Source organism: Castor canadensis, chromosome X (genome assembly GCF_047511655.1).
Source record: "Castor canadensis chromosome X, mCasCan1.hap1v2, whole genome shotgun sequence".
Lineage (NCBI taxonomy): Eukaryota > Metazoa > Chordata > Mammalia > Rodentia > Castoridae > Castor > Castor canadensis.
This window is the reverse complement of record NC_133405.1, coordinates 82236033-82255819: the sequence shown is the minus strand read 5'-3', so window position 1 is coordinate 82255819 and position 19787 is coordinate 82236033. Positions and strand designations below refer to the sequence as shown.

Below are 19787 nucleotides of genomic sequence, written 5' to 3'. Positions count from 1 at the left end.
CAAAAACAGCAGACTTACCTAAAAAATAAAGTTAAAAAAGGGGTAGGGGGTTTGGGAGCATACCTCAAGTGGTAGAGTGTTTGCCTACCAAGTGTGACGCCCTGAGTTCAAAAATCCCAGTATCACCCAAAAAATCAACACAAAAATGGATCAAAGACCTTAATGTAAATCCTGAAACTTTGAAATTATTGCAGAAAAACTTAGGGAAAACACTTCAAGATAGCACCATAAGCAACAACTTTCTGAATAGAAAGTAGCTCAGGAAATAAAAGCAAAGAAGTGACAAATGAGATTGCATCAAATTAAAAACCTTCTGCATATTAGAGGAAACAATCAACTGAATGAAGAGACCACCTATGGAATGAGAAAAAAATCTTTGTCAGTTGTTCTTCTGACAATGGATTACTATCTAGAATATATAAAGAACTTTAAAAAATAAATAGCAAAACAGTAATCCAATCAATTAAATGTACAAATGGATTGAAGAAATGGTTCTCAAAAGAAGTACAAATAACCAACAAACACATGAAAACATGTCCAACATTCTTTTTCATAAAGGAAATACAAATCAAAGCTACATTAAGACTTTATCTCACCCTAGTCATAATGGCTATCATCAAGAAAACAAAAAACAAATGCTGGCAAGGATGTAGGAATAGGGGGAAGGAACCCTTATACACCATTGGTGAGATGTAAATTAGCCCAGCCACTATGGAAATCAGTATGGAAATTCCTCAAAAAACTAAAATAGAACTACCATATGATCCAACTATACTACTCCTGTCTATACACTCAAAAGAATCAAAGTCAGTAAAAAATCAAGATACCTGCACTGTCGCACTGTTCACAATAATCAAGTCATGAAATCAGCATAGGTACCCATCAACAGACGAATGGATAAAGACAATGTGGTACATATACACAAGAGTGTTATTTAAGCATACATAAAAACAAAATTATGCAATTTGCAAGGTGAATGGAGCTGGAGATCACCATGTTAAGTAAAATAAACCAGACTCAGAAAGACAAACATCACATGTTTTCTCTCATATGCAAAATGTAGGTTTGGGTTTTTTTTTTTTTAAAGACATGAAAGTAGAAGGTGGACTATTTGGTGTGTCTGGGGAGAAACCAGTGGAAAGGGGAAGAAGACAAGAGATAGTGATGGTAGGGTAAAAATGATTTAAGTATATTATATACTTATATGAAAAAATCATAATGACACCTATTATTTTGTATGATTAATATATGCTGACATACTGAAAATTACAAGACACTACTGAAGAAAAGTAAAGAACTTAGTAAATATTCATAGAGTTGAACACTTAAATATGTTTTGATGGCAATGATCCCCAAATCCATCTACAGATTCAGCAATATCCCTATCAAATTCCCAGTTGCCTTCTTCACAGAAATCAACTGGCTGACCACAAAATATAAAAATGCAACAGATCCAGAAGAGCTAAACAATCCTGAAAAAGAAAAAGTAGAGGGTCTTGCTAATGGGCATGAAATACTTTCTCATTATGCTTTTGATCTGCTTTCCCTAATTAATAATGTTGAGTGGTTTTCATGCATTTATTGGCCATTGGTATATAGTCTTTGGAGAAATGTCTGTTTGGATACTTGGCCCATTTTCATTTGGATTGTTAGTCTTATTATTGAGTATGAGTTCTTTATATATTCTGGATAATACACATTTAGTAGATATACAATTTGCAAATATTTTCTCCCACTCAGCTGGAGGGATTCTATGGATTATATTTTCACTTTTTTGATGGATTCATTTGAAGCAAAAAATTTAATTTTAAAGTACAATTTTATCTAATAAATAAATTTTATGGTATATGTTTTTACCACAATAAAAACAATTAAGAGAAAAGCTGAAAAAATATATCTAGACCTAGATGGTAAGCCAGGTGTGTTGGCAGACTGTAATCCTAGCAGCTTCCTTCCTTAGTCTCCTGAGTATTGGAATTATAAATGAGTGCCACCATGCCTGGCTGGTTTTTTCCTTCCTCCCTTCCTCACTCTTTTCCTCCCTTCCTTCCTCCCTTCATCCCTCCCTGCCTGCAGTACTACTAGGGGTTAAACCTAGGGTCTCACAAATGCACTCTTACACTTGAGCCATATGCCTAGCTCAACTCATTTTATAATGACCTTATGTAATGGTTAATCTTGAGTGTCAACTTCACTGAATTAAGAAATGCCTAGGAGATTAGTAAATCACACTTCTGAGGGTATCTGTGAAGGCATTTCCAGAAACAACTGAATCATGAGGGCCCTGATCTAACCAATGGATTAATTCATTGATGGATTCATAATAAGACAGAATTATTGGTTCTGGCAGAATGGCTCAATTGGTAGAGCACCTGCCTAGCAAGTGTGAAGGCCCTGAGTTCAAACCCCAATACCAAAAAAAAAATAAAAAAAGATGAAGACAGAATTATTGGAAGGTGGTGAAAAGTAGGAGGTGGGGCCTAGATGGAAGAAGATGTTCACTGAGGAGTGTGTCCTTTGGGGTTATATCTTTTTCCGGTCCTTTCCTATATCCCCTTATCTCTGCTTCCTGGCTGCCAGGATAAAAAATACTCTGCTCTGTCACACCCTCAACACAATGATAGACTAACACCTCTGAAACCATGAGCCAAAATAAATTCTTCTTCTCTTAAGGAGTTTGCTCAGGTATTTTGGTCACAGCAACCAGAAAGGTGACTAAATACACCTTATTTCTCTGAAACCAAAGACAGACAAAGACCACTGAGACAAATGTGTACCTCTGAGAGAGCACACATTTAGTTCCAGATCTCTGCAATAAACTGAATACCACAAAATGTTTTATAATTAATTGCTGTAATCTACCATAATAAGAGGCTAAAGAAAAAATTTACTTATCATGTTAACTGATGGAGAACAAGCAGTTGACAAAAAATCAAACAAACAATGATAAAACAGTCTTAGCAAGTTAAAAATAGAGAGGGAACATCCTCAACCTCAGAAAGAAATAAAAAAGCTACAGTTGGAGCTGTGGCTTAAGTGATAGAGTGCTTGCTTTGCAAGTGTGAAGGCTGAATTCAAACCCAAAAAAAAAAAAAAAAAGAAAAAAGAAAAAAAAAGCTACAGTTAATGACATATGGTGAAAGATGGAACTCTTTCTTCTTAAGAGCAGAAACAAAACAAGGATGCCTGCTCTTTTTCAAAATGGTACAGGAAGTACTGGCCAGAACTATGTGGCAATAAAAATAAATAAGAGGCATACAAATCAGAACGGAAGTAATAGAACATCTTTATTTGCAGACGGCACAGCATCTACACTGAAAATCCTAAAGGAATCCACAAAAATTCATAGATTTAATAAATGAATTCAGTAAAGTGACAGGATACAAAATGAACATACAAAAATCAGTTATACATCTATATGATAGCAATGAATACATGGAAACTGAAATTTAAATTTTAATGTTATTTACAATGATTAAAATACTTAGGTATAAATAAAACAAAACAAACACAGAACTTAATTAAAACTACAAGATGTCCAGAAAAGCAATCAAATAATATTTAAATAAATGGAGAGACATATCAAATTCATAGATTGGAGATACACTTAATAGAGATAGTAAGTCTCCTGAAAAAAAAAATGCATAGGTTTAACACAAGCCTCATGAAAACCACAGCATGATTTCTTTTTAGATATAGACAAGATTTTCTTTAAAAATTTACAGTAAGTCAAAAGAACTATATTAGTTAAGCAAAGTTTGATAAAGAATAAAAAAGGAGTAACAGCTCTATATTATTCCAAGATTCATCATGTAGTTTTAGTTATTAGTGTGGTACTGGAAGACGTATACATAGATCAATGAAACAGAAAACCCAGATATGGACCTACATGATCATGGTCAACTGAGTTTTGACAAAGATGTAAAAGCAATTCAATGTTGGAATGATAGTGTTTTCAATGGTGGTACTAGAGCAATGCATAAGCAAAAAAGTAAATCTCAACCTAAATTTCATATCTGAAATAAAAATTAACTCAAAAGCATTATAGATTTAAATATAAAGCACAAAAGTATAAAACTTTTAAAGAAAGCATAAGAAAATATCTTCATGACCTACAGCTTGATGAAGACCTCTTAGACTTATTACCAAGAACATGATAAAAAAATGAAAATCTTCATCAAAAGATTAAGAGGATGAAAGACAGGCTACAGACTGGAAGAAAGTATTTGCAAACTACATATGTGACAAAGAATTTTTGTCTAGAATATATAATGAAATCTCTGTCAAAAGTTGAATAATCTAATTATAGAATGGACAAGAGATAAGAAGAGGATGTTTCACCAAAGTTAATACACAAAAAAGCAAGATGTTCATGAAAAGGTATTCCACATCATTAGCTATTAGGAAAGTATGATTTAAAATAAATGAAACAGGCCAGGTGTGGTAGCACAAGCTACTTGAGAGGCTGAGGCAGAAGGATTACTTGAGCCTAGGAGTTTGAGGCCAGCCTAGTCAACACAGTGAGACTCTCTCAAAATTAAAATAATAAAACCAATGAAATGCTACTACATAAAAAAAGCAAAAGAACTGAAGTAGTAACAAAACTAAATTTAAGTGAAAAAGAAGACAGACTGGAATGCAAAATGGCCTACCTCTCTGGAAAATAATCTTAAAATTTCTTAGTAACTAAACAGCCTGAAAATTACATACCTGGGCATTTATTCAAAGAAATGAAAACTTATATCCATATAAAAACTTATTCAAATATTCATAGCATCTTTATTTCTAACAGTCAAAATCAGGAAACAAAACACAGATTTAATACATGAATGCTATTAATACTATTTAATATTGAATGCACTACACAGCAATAAAAAGAAACCAACTACTGATACACTTAGATTACTGGAACCTTAGATGGATCTCAAGGTCATTATGATAAATTTTTTAAGCCAATTTTTAAAATTTTTATTTTTTTATTATTCATATGTGCATACAATGCTTGGGTCATTTCTCCCCCCTGCCCCCACACCCTCCCTTACCACCTACACCGCCCCCTCCCTCTCCCCCCTACCCCCTCGATACCCGACAGAAACTATTTTGCCCTTATCTCTAATTTTGTTGAAGAGAGAGTATAAGCAATAATAGGAAGGAACAAGGGTTTTCGCTAGTTGAGATAAGGATAGCTATACAGGGAGTTGACTCACATTAATTTCCTGTGCGTGGGTGTTACCTTCTAGGTTAATTCTTTTTGATCTAACCTTTTCTCTACTTCCTGGTCCCCTTCTCCTATTGGCCTCAGTTGCTTTTAAGATATCTGCTTTAGTTTCTCTGCGTTGAGGGCAACAAATGCTAGCTAATTTTTTAGGTGTCTTACCTATCCTCATATCTCCCTTGTGTGCTCTCGCTTTTATCTTGTGATCAAAGTTCAATCCCCTTGTTGTGTTTGCCCTTGATCTAATGTCCGCATATGAGGGAGAACATATGATTTTTGGTCTTTTGGGCCAAGCTAACTTCACTCAGAATGATGTTCTCCAAATCCATCCATTTACCAGCAAATGATAACATTTCGTTCTTCTTCATGGCTGCATAAAATTCCATAGTGTATAGATACCACATTTTCTTAATCCATTCATCAGTGGTGGGGCATCTTGGCTGTCTCCATAACTTGGTTATTGTGAATAGTTTAAGCCAATTTTTACTGTGTGCTTTTGTTTACTTAACTTTCTTAGAAGGGAAAAATTATAGAGATGGAGAATGGAATTGGTTCTTAGGGCTTAAGGACAATGGTGGGAGGTAGCAGGTATGCATGTGAATATAAAGAGGTAACAAGATGGAGATTTTGGGGATGATAGAATGGTTCTGGATCTTGGTTGCGGTGGTAGTTACAGGACTCTTTGCATGGGATAAAAAACATAGAACTACATACATACAACGTACCAATGTAAACATATTGTCTTTGATATAGTTATGTAACAGGCAGCTATTAAAGGAAATTTGGTGAAGGGTACATACAAGACTGCTTTTGAACTTTTTTCGTAATCCTAACCATTATTGCTTTTGTTTATCTTTATTTTGGCAGTACTGGGGTTTGAACTTGGATTTGTTTTTTGTAAGAATGTGAAATAAAGACATTTTTTAACATACAAATGCTAAAGTATCTCATTGCCACTAGATCAGAATCATAAGAAATGTTAAAAAAATGTCTGTGCTGCTCAATTTTGTCTGTCAATTTGAATGGGCCACTGGGTGCCCAGATGTTTGTTCAAATATTCTTCTCAGTGTTTCTGTGAGGGTATTTGAGGATGACACTAAAATTTAAATCAGTAGATTGTGTAAAGCAGATCACCCTTCATAATCTATGCAGGACTTAGTAAATCAGTTAAAGACCTGAATAAAACAAAAGGTTGACCGTTCCTAGAGTAAGAGAGAACTCCTTCCAACCAACAGCCTTCACACTTAGACGTCAGCTTTCTCCTACCTTCAGAGTTGAACTGAAACATCAGCTCTTCCTGGGTCTTGAGCCTGCCAACCTTCAGAATGGAACTACACCAGCAGCACTCCTGGGTCTCCAGCTTTACCAGCCTCCATAATCACAACAACCAGTTTCTTCTAACAAATTCTCTGTCTGTCTGTCTCTCTCTCTTCCCCGCTCCTTCTACACACACACACACACACACACACACACACACACACACACACACACACACACACATACAATTAGTTCAGTTACTCTGAAGAACCCTAATACAATGTTCTTCAAGTGGAAAGGAAAGAAAACAACATAAAATTGAAATTTGGATAGATACAAAGGAAGAAAGATCACCTGAAATGACAACTACATGCATTAAATATACAAGCTTTGTCTTTATTATTTGTATCTCTTAAAAAGAAAATTACCAGTTAAACAAAATAGCAATATAATATTGTGGTTTTATAATATATACAAAAGTAGAATGCATGACAACAACAGTGTAAAAGTTAGGCTGGGAGAAATAGAAGTATATTTTATAGAGAAAGAATTAGTTTTAGATCCAGTAATACATGATGATTACAGTTAATGAAACAGTGTATGCTTTAAAATGATGAATGGATATAAAGTGTTTTCACTCCCAAAATGGTAACTCTGTGAGGTAATATATATGCTAATTGGCTAGATTTAGTTATTCCACAATGTATGCATACTTTCAAACAATGTCATATATGATAAACATATATAATTTTATCTGTCAATTTAAAATAAATAAGTAAAATAAATATTATGATACATGAAGGTAGATCAAGATAAGATGCATAGAATAAACGCTAAATAAATAAGAAAACAAAGAATTTTAACTAATAAGCCAATGAAATTAATAAAATAGAATCTTAAAAAATACTTCAAAAGTCCAAAAGAAGGAAGAAAAGGAGAATAAAGAACAAATGGATGGACTGGCAGAGTGACTCAAGTGGTAGAGCACCTGCCTAGCAAGCATGAGGGTCTGAGTTCAAACCCTAATACTGCCAAAAAAAATTTTTAAAGAACAGATGGGCCAAGAAGAAAATAAATAATAAGATGACAGACATATTTAACCATATCAATAATCACATTAAGTATTCTGAACAGCCCAATTAAAAGGTAGAGATTGTCAGATTAAAGAGCAAGTCCCAACTATTTGCAGCTCAAAGAATATGCACTTTAAATTAAAAGGCAAAGGGCTAACCTGGGCGCCAGCCACTCAGGAGGCAGAGATCATGAAGATCTGGGTTCAAGGCCAGCCTGGGCAAATAGTTCATGAGATCCTATCTTGAAAGTACCCTACACAAAAAAGGGCTAGTGGAGTGGCTCAAGTGGTAGAACACTTGCCTAGCAAACATGAGGCCCTGAGTTCAAACCCCATTTTTTAAAAAGAGAGGGAGAAAGGACTGGGTAGGCTGTGTATGTACCTCAGTGGTAAGAGTACTTGCCTAGCATGTATACAGCAAAACATTTCTAAAATAAATAAAAAGACATAAAGAGGTAAAATGATGGAACAAGATTACCATGATAACACAAAAAAAGACAGCTGGAATAGCTATACTACTAATAAAGTAGATTTAAGAGCAAATGTCGGGGGCTGGGGGAGAAACTCAGAGGTAAAGCATTTGCCTATCATGCCTAAAGTCCTAGGGGTTTGATCCTCAGTATTGCAAAAAAAATTTTTTTAATTATGCTGAGTGAAAGAAGCTATTAAAAAGAAAGAACACATTCTATGATTCCACTTGTGTAAGACTAAAAAATGAAAACTAATCTATGGTGACAAAAAACTGATCAGTGGTTGCTTGGAAAAAATTGAGAGGGAGGAATAACAAAAGGACATTAAGAAACTTTTAGGACTGGTGTATACAGAGTTTTCCCTCCATATCCATGGGTTTCAGACACATAGATTCAACCAAACATGGATCAAAACTCTGAAAACATTGCATCTCTCTTGAACATGGAAGGACTTTTGTCCTTCTGATTATTCCTTAAGCAATACAGTAAATGACAACTATTAAGTTGTATTCAGTGTTATAAGATGTGCATAGGTTATATGCAAATAGTCTGCTATTTTATATAAGGGATTTGAGCACCTGCAGATTTTGGTATCCACAGGGAGTCCTGGACCCAATTCCCCATGAATATCAAGGGATGACTATATTCATTATCTTGATTATGGTGACTGTTTCACAGGTATATACATATGCCAAAACTCATCAAATGTCATACTTCAAATATATGAAGTTTATTATATGCCACTTATACCTCAATAAAACTATTAAAAGAACAATAGTGAATTAGAAATCAGTAAAAAAGTAGGAAGGCAAAAATCTAACCTGTTAATGAATAAGTTAATAAAATGCTAAGTGCAATGTACAGAAAGTGCTGAAGTTAGAAAATGATCATTTGGCAACCGTTAAAATATAGATTGGTTCAAGCAGAAATGCTACTTCTAAGGGAAAAGCCTAGTGAAAATCTTAATACATGTATGATCTGTAGGTCTCCCCACCAGTTGCTTATCAGTTACAAGGTAGAAAATAAGCATGCAGTGAGTAAATTGGGGAACACTTTTTGACTAGGTGATCAATATTAACATCATCAATGAGGAGAAGAAGGACATCATTGTGCCTCTAGATGTGATGCCCTAAAAAGGGGCACATTATCACTTATGTAGCATTCCAGGTAGGGATGCATAACTTGAATCTAATCATGAGAAAACATCAGATAAACCTCAGATGAAGAACTGGAGGTTACTGTGCACTCTACTGTATTTTTGCAAATTATAATTGACAGAACAGTCAAAACAAAAGCTGAGCAAATGTTGTACATTACTGGAAACAAAAGAAACATGACAGATAAATAGAATACCTGATCCCAGATTAATCCTTTGTCAGAGAGAAAAAAATGAAAGCTCATTATTGAGTAAATACATAGAAAGAGAAGGGAGGGGTGGGGTTATGGAGAGAGGAAAGGGGAGAGAAAAAAGAGAGGGAAAGACAAGGAAGGAGAGAGAGCATTCATAAGCATGAAAAACATTAACAAGTATAACTGGGTAAAGCATACATATGGGTTCTTTGAACGATTCTTATTCTTGAAACTTTTCTGTAAGTTTGAAATTATTTCCAAATAAAACTTTTTAAAAAATGTATACTGTGATTGAAATTCTAATGCAACCACTTCAGCTATGTCAGGTTCAATAATTAGGCTATTGAATGTGATATATTATGAAAAATTTAAGAGAGTGATCCCTGCCATAAATTTGTAACTTCTGCATCCAGTAAATACAATGAGATGCTAGCAAGAAACCATATAGCTAGTATGCTACTTCCTGAGTCATCTTGGTCCCTGTTTTTTTAACTTGGACTTGCGTTTTAGGAAATTAATTAAATAAATAAAAGAATGTCACTCTTGAAAATGTTGCTACTTGTATTTTTAATTTTTAATAGCTGTTATCATTAAAGAAGGGTTTTCAGCATTAGATAACCCATCTACATGACATAAATTTCAGGAACATATAGTTGAAGTAAATACTCTGTCTGGGGAATTCAATATTCTGCATTAAGCAGAATTAGTCTAATTAAGAACTACTCATTTTTGTGCTTCCATTCTCATTGAAAAGCTATTTCTAAAATGTACCAGAATACTTGCTTGCCTTAAATAAAACACATTGATCCTAATTAAAGAGTCATCACCCTATCAGTCTTCCTTGTTAGGAAGTGTAAGTATATACTCTGTTACATGTATGTATGAATGTGAGCTGAAAGTGAACCACTGAAGTTTTTTAAACTAAATGCTATTGTCTGCCTATTTGATCATTTCCTTCTTTACCATAAAAACTCACAGAAGAGAGAACCCTTTCTGCTTCATGCAAAAGAAAATTTTCTCAAAATTCTCTGGTGTTCAAGAGGTTTATTTGTTTAAGCCTTGTGGGCTGCTGTAGCAAAATACCATAAACATGATGGTATACAAACAACTAAAATTTACTTTTCACGTTTCTGAAGGGTGGGAATTCTGAGTAAGGCACCGGCAGATTCAATATCTATCAGGGCCTGCTTCCTCAGAAACTGTTCTTTCTTGCACCATATGTCCTCACATGGTGGAAGGAGCAACCAACCTCCCTTTTGAGTCTCTTTTGTAAGGGCACTAAAGCCAATCTAGGGATATTTGCCGTGACCTCATCACCTCTCAAAGACTTAAACTAATACTGTCACCTTAAGGGTCAGGATTTCAACCTATGAATTTTAGGGGGGCACAAACATTCAGATTATAGTGAAATTTTATTTTATCATTGTGCTATAGAAGAGTTTGTAATAACCTTTTGTTTGCTGGAACATTGAAGCAAATATCTAAACTGGATTTCAAAAAGTGAATTAAAAACATTAAAAATTATCAATATTCAAAAGTAAAAACCTCTTGTACCTGGTTTGCTAGGATTATAGCACCAAGAGAATTGTCATAATATTCTCTGTCATCCCAATCCAAGTAAGTAGTGGCTAGTAACCGCAGAACTTTAGACTATAATAAAAAATAGAAAAAAGAATTTAGGTGAAGGATAAGCAGCAACCCCACAGTTGACTAGCACTTACACAGTGATAGGTATCTTCTCAAACACAAATCATCTTTATAAAATAAGCATTTCCTTAAGCAACCACATCATCTTGGGATATGTCTCATTATTTTGATACTCTAAACCAAATATTGCCTGAGAATCTTATAGTAATGGCTATATTTTGGCTTATTAAATTTAAATTTTGTATTAACAATTATTTTCTTAATAATTTAGAAATTAAAGTAATTAATTTAGTACTTTAATTTAGAATTAAAGTGCTTTACCATCGCCAATTTAAAAATAAGAAAACTAGGTTGGGGACAATGGCCTAAGCCTAATAAGCCTAGCTATGTAGGAAGTGGAGATCTGGAGGGTTGTTGTTTGAGGCCAGGCCAGGCAAAATGTTCATAAGACCTCATGTCTACAAATTTTTAGGTTTGGTGGCATGTGCCTGTCATCCCAGCTATGCAGGGAAGCAGAAATAGGATGATCACTATTCAAGCCAACCTGGGAATAAAGTAAGACCCTATCTCAAAAATAACCAACACAGTTGGGTGCTGGTGGCTCATGCCTATAATCCTAGTTGAGATCAGGAGGTTAACGGTTCAAAGCCAGTCTGGGCAAATAGTTCGTAAGACCCTATCTCTAAAATATCCAACACAAAAAAGGGGCTGGTGGAGTGGCTCAAGTGGGAGACCATCTGCTAAGTAAGTATGAGGCCCTGACTTCAACCCCCAGTAACACCAAAAAATAACAATAAAAAATAAAAATAAGGAAACCAAGACATGGCAATTTTAAATTTAATCAGCTTACCACCTACTTATATTGTATCAGACCTCCATTAAAAGAAATAAGTAGACACAATCTCTCCCTCAAAAGCTTTACAGCCTAGTCAGGATTAATCTGTTGGACCAGGGGTACACATAAACACCATTTCAGTAGGAACAAACAGAACGTCCTACAGAAAGGACTTCTCCCAACTCTACATGTTTAAATGAATAAAATATCATTTAATCAAGTCAACTTCTCCAGCCTGGTTGGCATTGATAAAGGGAGTAATTCTAGTCAGTGTGGACACATTTAACCACTGATTTGCAGTTTAAAAGAAGCCCTACTTCAATAAAGTGTCAGCCTGCAAGTACAATGAAGACAGCAGGACTAGGCAAAAGTTATCTATCAATTAAAAAAAATGTTAAGCATACAGTACTCTGCAAATCTAGAGAAATGAAATTTGGATTGTCATATCTCTGAGTTAAGTTAAAAACTAAGGTGGATCAAATAATACGTATATAAAGTACTTAACGTCAGTACTGTTGTAAAACAACTCAAAGAATTTATAAGCTCCCCTAGAGGACATTTATGAAGTAAATATGGCGTCTCTGAAAAATACTGTACCTTTTTCATAACAGCAAAAGGGTCTAATAATCAGAAAGACATAGCAGAATGGATGAATCACAAATTTTATGTAAAGAAAAAGAAGCCAGACACAAACCAGTAAATACTGGGTGATTCCATTTATATAAGACTCAATAATCTACAATCCACAGCAAAAGTCAGAAGAGTGTTTTTTTCTTGGAACTAGAAGTGGATTTTAACTGGAACAGGTCCAGGAGAATTTTGGGAGTGGAAGTTTCTGTATTTTGATCTGTATGGTGACTACAAGATTATATCTTAAAATCTGTCAAGTTGTGCACTTAAGATTTCAGGTCTATATACTATCTTCCATTCTTATTTCTTCCTCAGATATCATCTCACCTTGCCTAGAATCCTCTTCTTCTTCTCTTTTAACTGTGAAACTTTTCTACAAGGCTTGTCTCCTACCAAAATTCTTCAACTATACTAGTTAGCCTTTTCTCTTTTAATATGTCCTTCTACATACTTCATGTATCACTTATTTATCTTAATTCTTTCACTTTTACTAGTGTTTTTAAAATTTATTTTTGAAATTTTAATTGAAGTATGAAATACATACAGAAAAGTTAAAAAGTCTCAAAAGTATAGCTCTATGAATTTTCAGTGAACTCTTCTCATTTTCTAAAAGTGAAACTCTGAATCCATTAAATAATAGTTCCCTATTCTCCCCTCTGAGACCCTGCAACCACCATTTAACTCACTATCTCTATGAATTTGACTACTCTAGGTACCTCATATAAGTAGAATCATAAGGGATTTTGACTTTTTGTGAATGGCTTATTTCACTTAACATAATATCCTCATGGACAAAATGGTTCCAATGGTTTTGTCCTCAAAATGATTCATCCATTTTGTAATATGTGTCAGAATTTCTTTCCTTTCTAAGCCTGAACAATATTTCATTGCATTCACTTGTACTATTTTTATCATTCAAACTAAGAGTAGAGGCTATATTTTATGTTTTTCTTTTATTTCTCATTTATCACTGTGCTGGACATGTAACTATAGATATTCAGTTACCATTTTGATTGGTATACTAATCAAAATAGCAGAATGGAATTTTTTGAATATCCATCTCTGCTTTGCACCAGTACATAATCTACTCACAAACAAGGGGTAGACTATTATAACTTTATAACATTATAAAATATATTTCTTCAACTTACTTCTCCAATATTTAATATGATCCTTACCAGCATTTCTGGCCCAACAGAATTCCTATCCATCTTCCCAATATCATAGCTTTGTCTATCATTAAAAAGGAAAAATTGTATGTGTGTATAAATACATGTATATATATTCATTTCATTGTATATATAATTTTCAAGATTATATAAAACTAAGAAGACAAGGTGTAATCTACTTTATTCCAAGCTTTCTATTTTGTTCTACAACAAATTATTAGCCAATTAATATATGAAGTTCAATTTTATAAAGCAATACTTTCTAACTGCAGAAAAACCACCATTTCCTCAGGGGATACACAATAATAAACATTATAATTATATTTGGTGCTCTTTTCCATTTGGATATATATATAATAGTCTATTAAATAGTTTATATATGTATACAAGCACATTCTTAAAGTCTGAGAAATATAAATATATTTTTAAAATAAAGAAAGTTTTCACAGAAACAAATGCATTAGCAGTATTCGTTAAGCCTCATAATATCCCTGTGAAACACTGTTAGTTCTATTTTGCATCTGAATGACCCAACAAAGTAGGAGTGATTTCTAATATATCTTAGATTAGTATTTAAAATGAGAGTGAGGGGATGGGGAGTAAAGAAATTTGACTTTCAGTTCTCTGCATTAATTACCAAACCATATCACCTATGTGTAATTCTGATAACCACAAATAATATATTAATATGACTCTCACAGTTTCAAAATCTGTAATTGAAAAAGCAAAACAAAAGTCACCCACCATAAAATTGGTATTCCAAGGAAGAACGTCAATAAATTTTGGTGAATTGAAATAAACTGAAGACAATACTTTAAAATATGTATTTTATTAGTTTTTGGCAGTACTGGGGATTGAACTCAGGGTCTCACACTAGATAAGCAGGAGCTCTACCATTTGAGCCACTCCACCAGCTAAAAAGTATATATTTTTTAAAAGCTCTTTAAAAAGACGCCCAGGCTACATAGTGAATTGTAGGCCAGGCTGGGATATATAGTGACACTCTGTCAAAAACAAAACAAAACAATAACAACAACAACAACAACAAAAAACCAAACCCAGAGTCAGAGCTGAGAGAACTGAGTTTTCAGCCTGCTAACCAAGATATAATGCTGGCCTAGTCACTGAAAGCCCTTTTTCAAAGAGGTCTACTTTGGAACATTAAAGGTTCTACTTTCAGTCTTTAAAATAACCAGTAAAGAGATTTCTGTAATAGTAGTACAAGGAACTCTTTGAACAACCAACCCCCAGTGAAACAACCATTCATTTGGAAAATTCATGAAAACAAACAACCTCTTAAAATCTCCAGAAATTGGGAATATTTAAAATAAGGGCATATAAAAATGGGACCACATGTATTAATGAAAGTTAACTAAATCTCAGTAGGAACAACATGTTCATATTAAGCTAGTTGTGCTATGACCTGCTTCCATTCATCCCGCCTCTATGTGATAGAAGCTATAACACCTGGGCACAGCCAAGAAGATGGAAATTCCCTTCCTTCAGCAACTAGAATCCTAGGCTCTAGCTTTGAGGCAGGCTAAAAGTAGGAAAAGTTTAGGGCTCATGTAGGTTACCCGAGAATGGCCCAGACCACCAGCACCTGGCTGAGAACTGTCCATGCCCCTTCCCACTTACTCGTTCATTATTGGGTGGGAATCTTCTGGGTCTGCCCTCCCCATGGGTTAGTGTAGGTTTTAAAAGCACCTGAAAAAGAAAAGCATGCTCTCTCTGCTGGCAGATTCCACCTGTGCCCACCATGTTCCCTTTGTATTTCCTTTCCTAACTTTTAGTAAACCCCATTTACACCTGTGCATTCTGCTTGGATTCTTCCATACTGGAATGCAAGAATCAAGGTCTTTTGAAAACAACATTTGCCATCAACAGTTTCTCATTTGGGGGGCAGGCACAACAGAGAGAACTTGGCTTCCTTTGCCCACTTAATAGCTCACTCTTAGTACTCTACTATGTGTATGCCAAGTCAAGAATGCTGGGAACCTGCTCATCTTTACTCCAGATGATTCATCAGGTAAAGCTTCCATTCCAGGAGGGCACCCTAAGAAGACCAGGGGTTAACATTCTCCCAGTATCAACTCATAGAGCAGGGGTGTCATTCCAGGAGAGGCATGTCATGCTCTCAGCCTCTAGCACGAATCATGTGCCACATGTGGCAAAGAGGTTCTTGCCCAAGGGGTAAAGGCAGTCAGTAAAGAGGAAGATCTCTGCATTTCTTCCTGAGGGGACTGATTTTATTTGGATAGAGCATGGAGGAATTCATGCCTAAGGGCATTGTTGAAAACAATGGAAACCTTGGTGATAACTAAGAAAGGGTTGGTAGCTCCATGATAATAGTACAAGTGAAACAACAGACCAGGCAGAAAGCTAGCAGAGAAAACCAGGGAAGAACAGCCAAGAACACCTCTGGGGTCACAATTATCCTTGAAGCTGAGCACCCACCCATGCACAATCAGAAGCAGTAGCGAGGCTGACTAAGAAGCATTACTCAAGGCACATACAGATCCATCAGCAAAGAATCTTGAGCCTGAGTGGCTCAAGGGGCTTAAGCAGAGCCTCTGGCCAAACACCAACTGAAAATTAAGCTAAGATGAAGAGTGGCTACTGGAAAGCTAAGCTTAAAAATCAAATTGAGGCAGAATAGATCAGGGAAAATGAGTCATAGGGAATAACAGCTAGGAATTCAGAGGTAAACACTGTATTAAAGAATAACTTGATTAAAAAGCACACAGGCACTACTTGCTTTGCTTTAAGTCTTATAAGCTACAGCACTCAGTAAAAAGGAAAAAGAGCAGTTCTTTCCCTCTGACCTTGCCCACTTGCCCCAATAATTAGTGTGCTCTGGGAACTGAGCAAGGATATCTTAATGGAAAACACTTACCCTGGGAAATGACACCTGGGAAAATGACTCCTCACAAAGTGTCACAAAAAGGGACAACTGTCTTGAAGGGAGCATCTGGCAAGACCCATCCTTTATTCAACCTTGAAATCTTTGGGCCCAATTGATAAAACAGTATAATAGCAAAAATGGTTAATTATACTAGGTGTCAGAACATAGGGAAACACTCATCCTAAGGAGAAGTTAAGCCAAATCCTTGTGATGGGAACAAATGACAGTGGTGAGTCCATTTTGGATGAGGGAGACATTTTAGAAGCAGACATCTGAGGTGGCATGAGAAACAACAGGCTTCTTAGAGGAATAATAGGCCTCTTACCAAGATAACAGAATGCAAGATAGCGTTTGATGTCCTCAATGCAAAGGAACTAATGCAGAAACTTTAAAGCAACAGAGGCCAATAGGAGAAGGGGACCAGGAACTAGAGGAAAGGTTAGTTTGAGAAGAATTAATTTAGAATGTAACACATATGTACAGGAAAGCAATGCACTTCAACTCCCTGTATAGCTATCCTTATCTCAACTAGCAAAAAACCTTGGTCCTTCCTATTATTGCTTATACTCTCTCTTCAACAAAATCAGAGATAAGGGCAAAATAGTTTCTGCCTGGTAGCAAGGGGGGTAGGGGGGAGAGGAAGGGGACAGGGGAAAGGGAGGGAGCAGGGGGAAGGAGGGAGAAATGACCCAAACATTGTATGCACGTATGAATAAAATAAATTTTAAAAAAAGATAACAGAATGCAACTGCAGGATTGAGTGGCGGGTCACAAGGCCAGGATGAGCTGACCAGACCTCGGAATGTTCTGTTTGATAAGGATGGGAACAGACAGATGGCTGGGTTCAGCAGGAAGTTGACTAGGTGCCAATGTAGTTTCAAGATAGAAGGACCTAAGCCAGGCAGAGCACTATATCATTCCTAGACTCTGGCTATACTATGCCTTAGTTTTTCCCTAAGTCCCTCCCACATGGGAGCTTTGCTCTCTTTTTCAATAAATGTTGTGCTTGCTTTACTCTTTTTTTTTTTTTTTTGCAGTTCTGGGGTTCAATCTCAGGGCCTATACCTTGAACCACTCCACCAGCCCTTTTTTGTGATTTTTTTTCTTCAAGATAGGGTCTCATGAACTATTTGCTGGGGCTGGCTTTAAACCACAATCATCACCTCTGCCTCTTGAGTATCTAGGATTACAAGTGTGAGCTACCAGCACCCAGCTTGCTTTACTCTTAACTCCTGGTCCAGCATCTTCAATCATCAACTTTGCCTGGACACACCGAACTTGGGATCTGCAATCCAGTATCACTCAACCTACTTTTTCACCATAAATACCCCTGACAATAGAGCACTCATTGCACCTGTTATCAGATGTGCCTGCACCTGTGTGTGGGCTGTGTACTATCTATCTTTCCTTTTCTTTGCTTTACTAATAAACTTTCTTGATCTATTCCTTAATGTGTTCTAAAATTTTTTTTTCTGTGACATCATGAACTTAGAACCCATGGGCCAAATGGAGGCCCATGGTAAAAGATCAAACAAAAACAGCAATAAACTCTGAAAGGGGAGAAATGGTACATATACTTGCTACATTATCCAAAAATGTCTCATTTTCAATAAAATATTAAAGACTTATAATAAAATAAGAAAGTGTGATCCAAATAGAAGAAAAAGAGCAGACCCAAATGTTGCAACTATTATAAATATGTTTAAAGGACTAAGGGAAACCATGCTTAAAGATTTAAAGGAAGGTATAATAACACTGGTTTGTCATACATAAATAAGAACCTATTAATTAGGAGGTACAGATTACAAAAAAGAAGCAAATGGAAATTCTGGAGTTGAAAAGTGCAGTTCAACAACAGATTTCAGCAGTCAGAAAAGAATAAACAAACTGGAAGATATTATTAATACAGATTATACAAATCTGAAGAATGAACAGGAAAAAAGGAAGAAATAAAAACAAAGGCTCAGAGAAATGTGAGATACCATTAAACACACCAACATATACATAACAGGAGTACCAGAAAGAAAAAACAAGGACAAAAATAGTTAAAAGATAGCTAAAAACTTTCTGAATTTGATGAAAACAAAACAATATTCTAAACATCCAAGAAGCTCAATGACCTTCAACAGGACAAACATACAAAAAACCCACATAGGGTTGGAGTGTAGCTCAGTGTTAGAGCATATATTTAGCATGTGTGAGGCCCTGAGTTCAATCACCTGCACACCCTCAAAGAAAAAGATCCACACACAGACACATCATGGGCAAATTATTAAAAATCAAAGATAAACAGAAAACCTTAAAAGCGGTAAGAGAAAAATGACTCATCAAGGAAAAGGGGGATAACAGTAAGATTAATAGGTTATCAGATCTTCTGAAGTCTAGAAGGCAGTGTAATGTATTCATAGTGCTAAAGAAAATAAAAACTTACCAAATAAGAATTCAATATTAGAAAAACTATCTTTCAAAATGAAGACTAAATACATTTCCAGATTTTAAAAAGGGATAAAATTTCTTTCTAGTCAATCTACTTTGCAAAAATACAAAAGGAGGCTCTTCAGGCTGAAAGCAAATGACACCAGACAATAATATGAAAATTATATGAAACATTCAGAGTATGCATAAAAATTATGTAGGTAATTATGGAAGAAAGTAGTATTATGTATTTTTTCTACTTTCTTGTCTTAACTTATTTTAAAGCAACTGCAGACAAAAGATCCATAAAATAGTATTATTGGTCACAACATACATAATATATTTGAAAACACCACAAAGGAGTGAATAGGAAAGACATTAAAATTACAATAAAGTAATGACATCAGACAGTGATTTAAATCTACACGAAGAAAGAAAATAAACCAAGTAAAAGGAAAGTTGAAATTTAAAACTCCATAAATGTACTTGTGCTCTTCCTTTTCTCTAATCTTCTTTAAAATATATAAGATTATGTAAAATAATAATTATAATCATATGCCGGTGAGTTTTAAAAACATTTAGATATAACAAGTATAACAATAATAATTGCAAAAAAGAGAGAAAGGCATAGTCATACAAGACTAAAGTTTCTATATCCTGCTGGAATAAAGTTAGTATAAATGTAAACTCTAATAAATTAAAAGATTTATATTATAAACCCTACAGTAAACACAAGAAAATAAAGAATATATAGTTGAAGAGATGGGGGCATGACTGAAGTGGTAAAGCACCTGCCTAGCAAGCATGAGGCCATGAGTTCAA

At 35.1% G+C, this 19787-nt stretch overlaps 1 protein-coding gene across 1 annotated transcript in view; it reads right to left on the bottom strand.

The window, feature by feature from the left end:
• Window positions 1–19787, bottom strand: part of Tex11 (testis expressed 11) — a 384064-nt gene that overhangs the window by 193911 nt on the left and 170366 nt on the right. Inside the window, exons 10-11 of the mRNA XM_074062265.1 lie at window positions 13655–13709; window positions 10919–11014 (exon numbers count right to left, since the gene is read on the bottom strand). Coding sequence (XP_073918366.1) covers window positions 10919–11014; window positions 13655–13709 — 151 coding nt within the window. The remainder of the gene's footprint in view (window positions 1–10918; window positions 11015–13654; window positions 13710–19787) is intronic.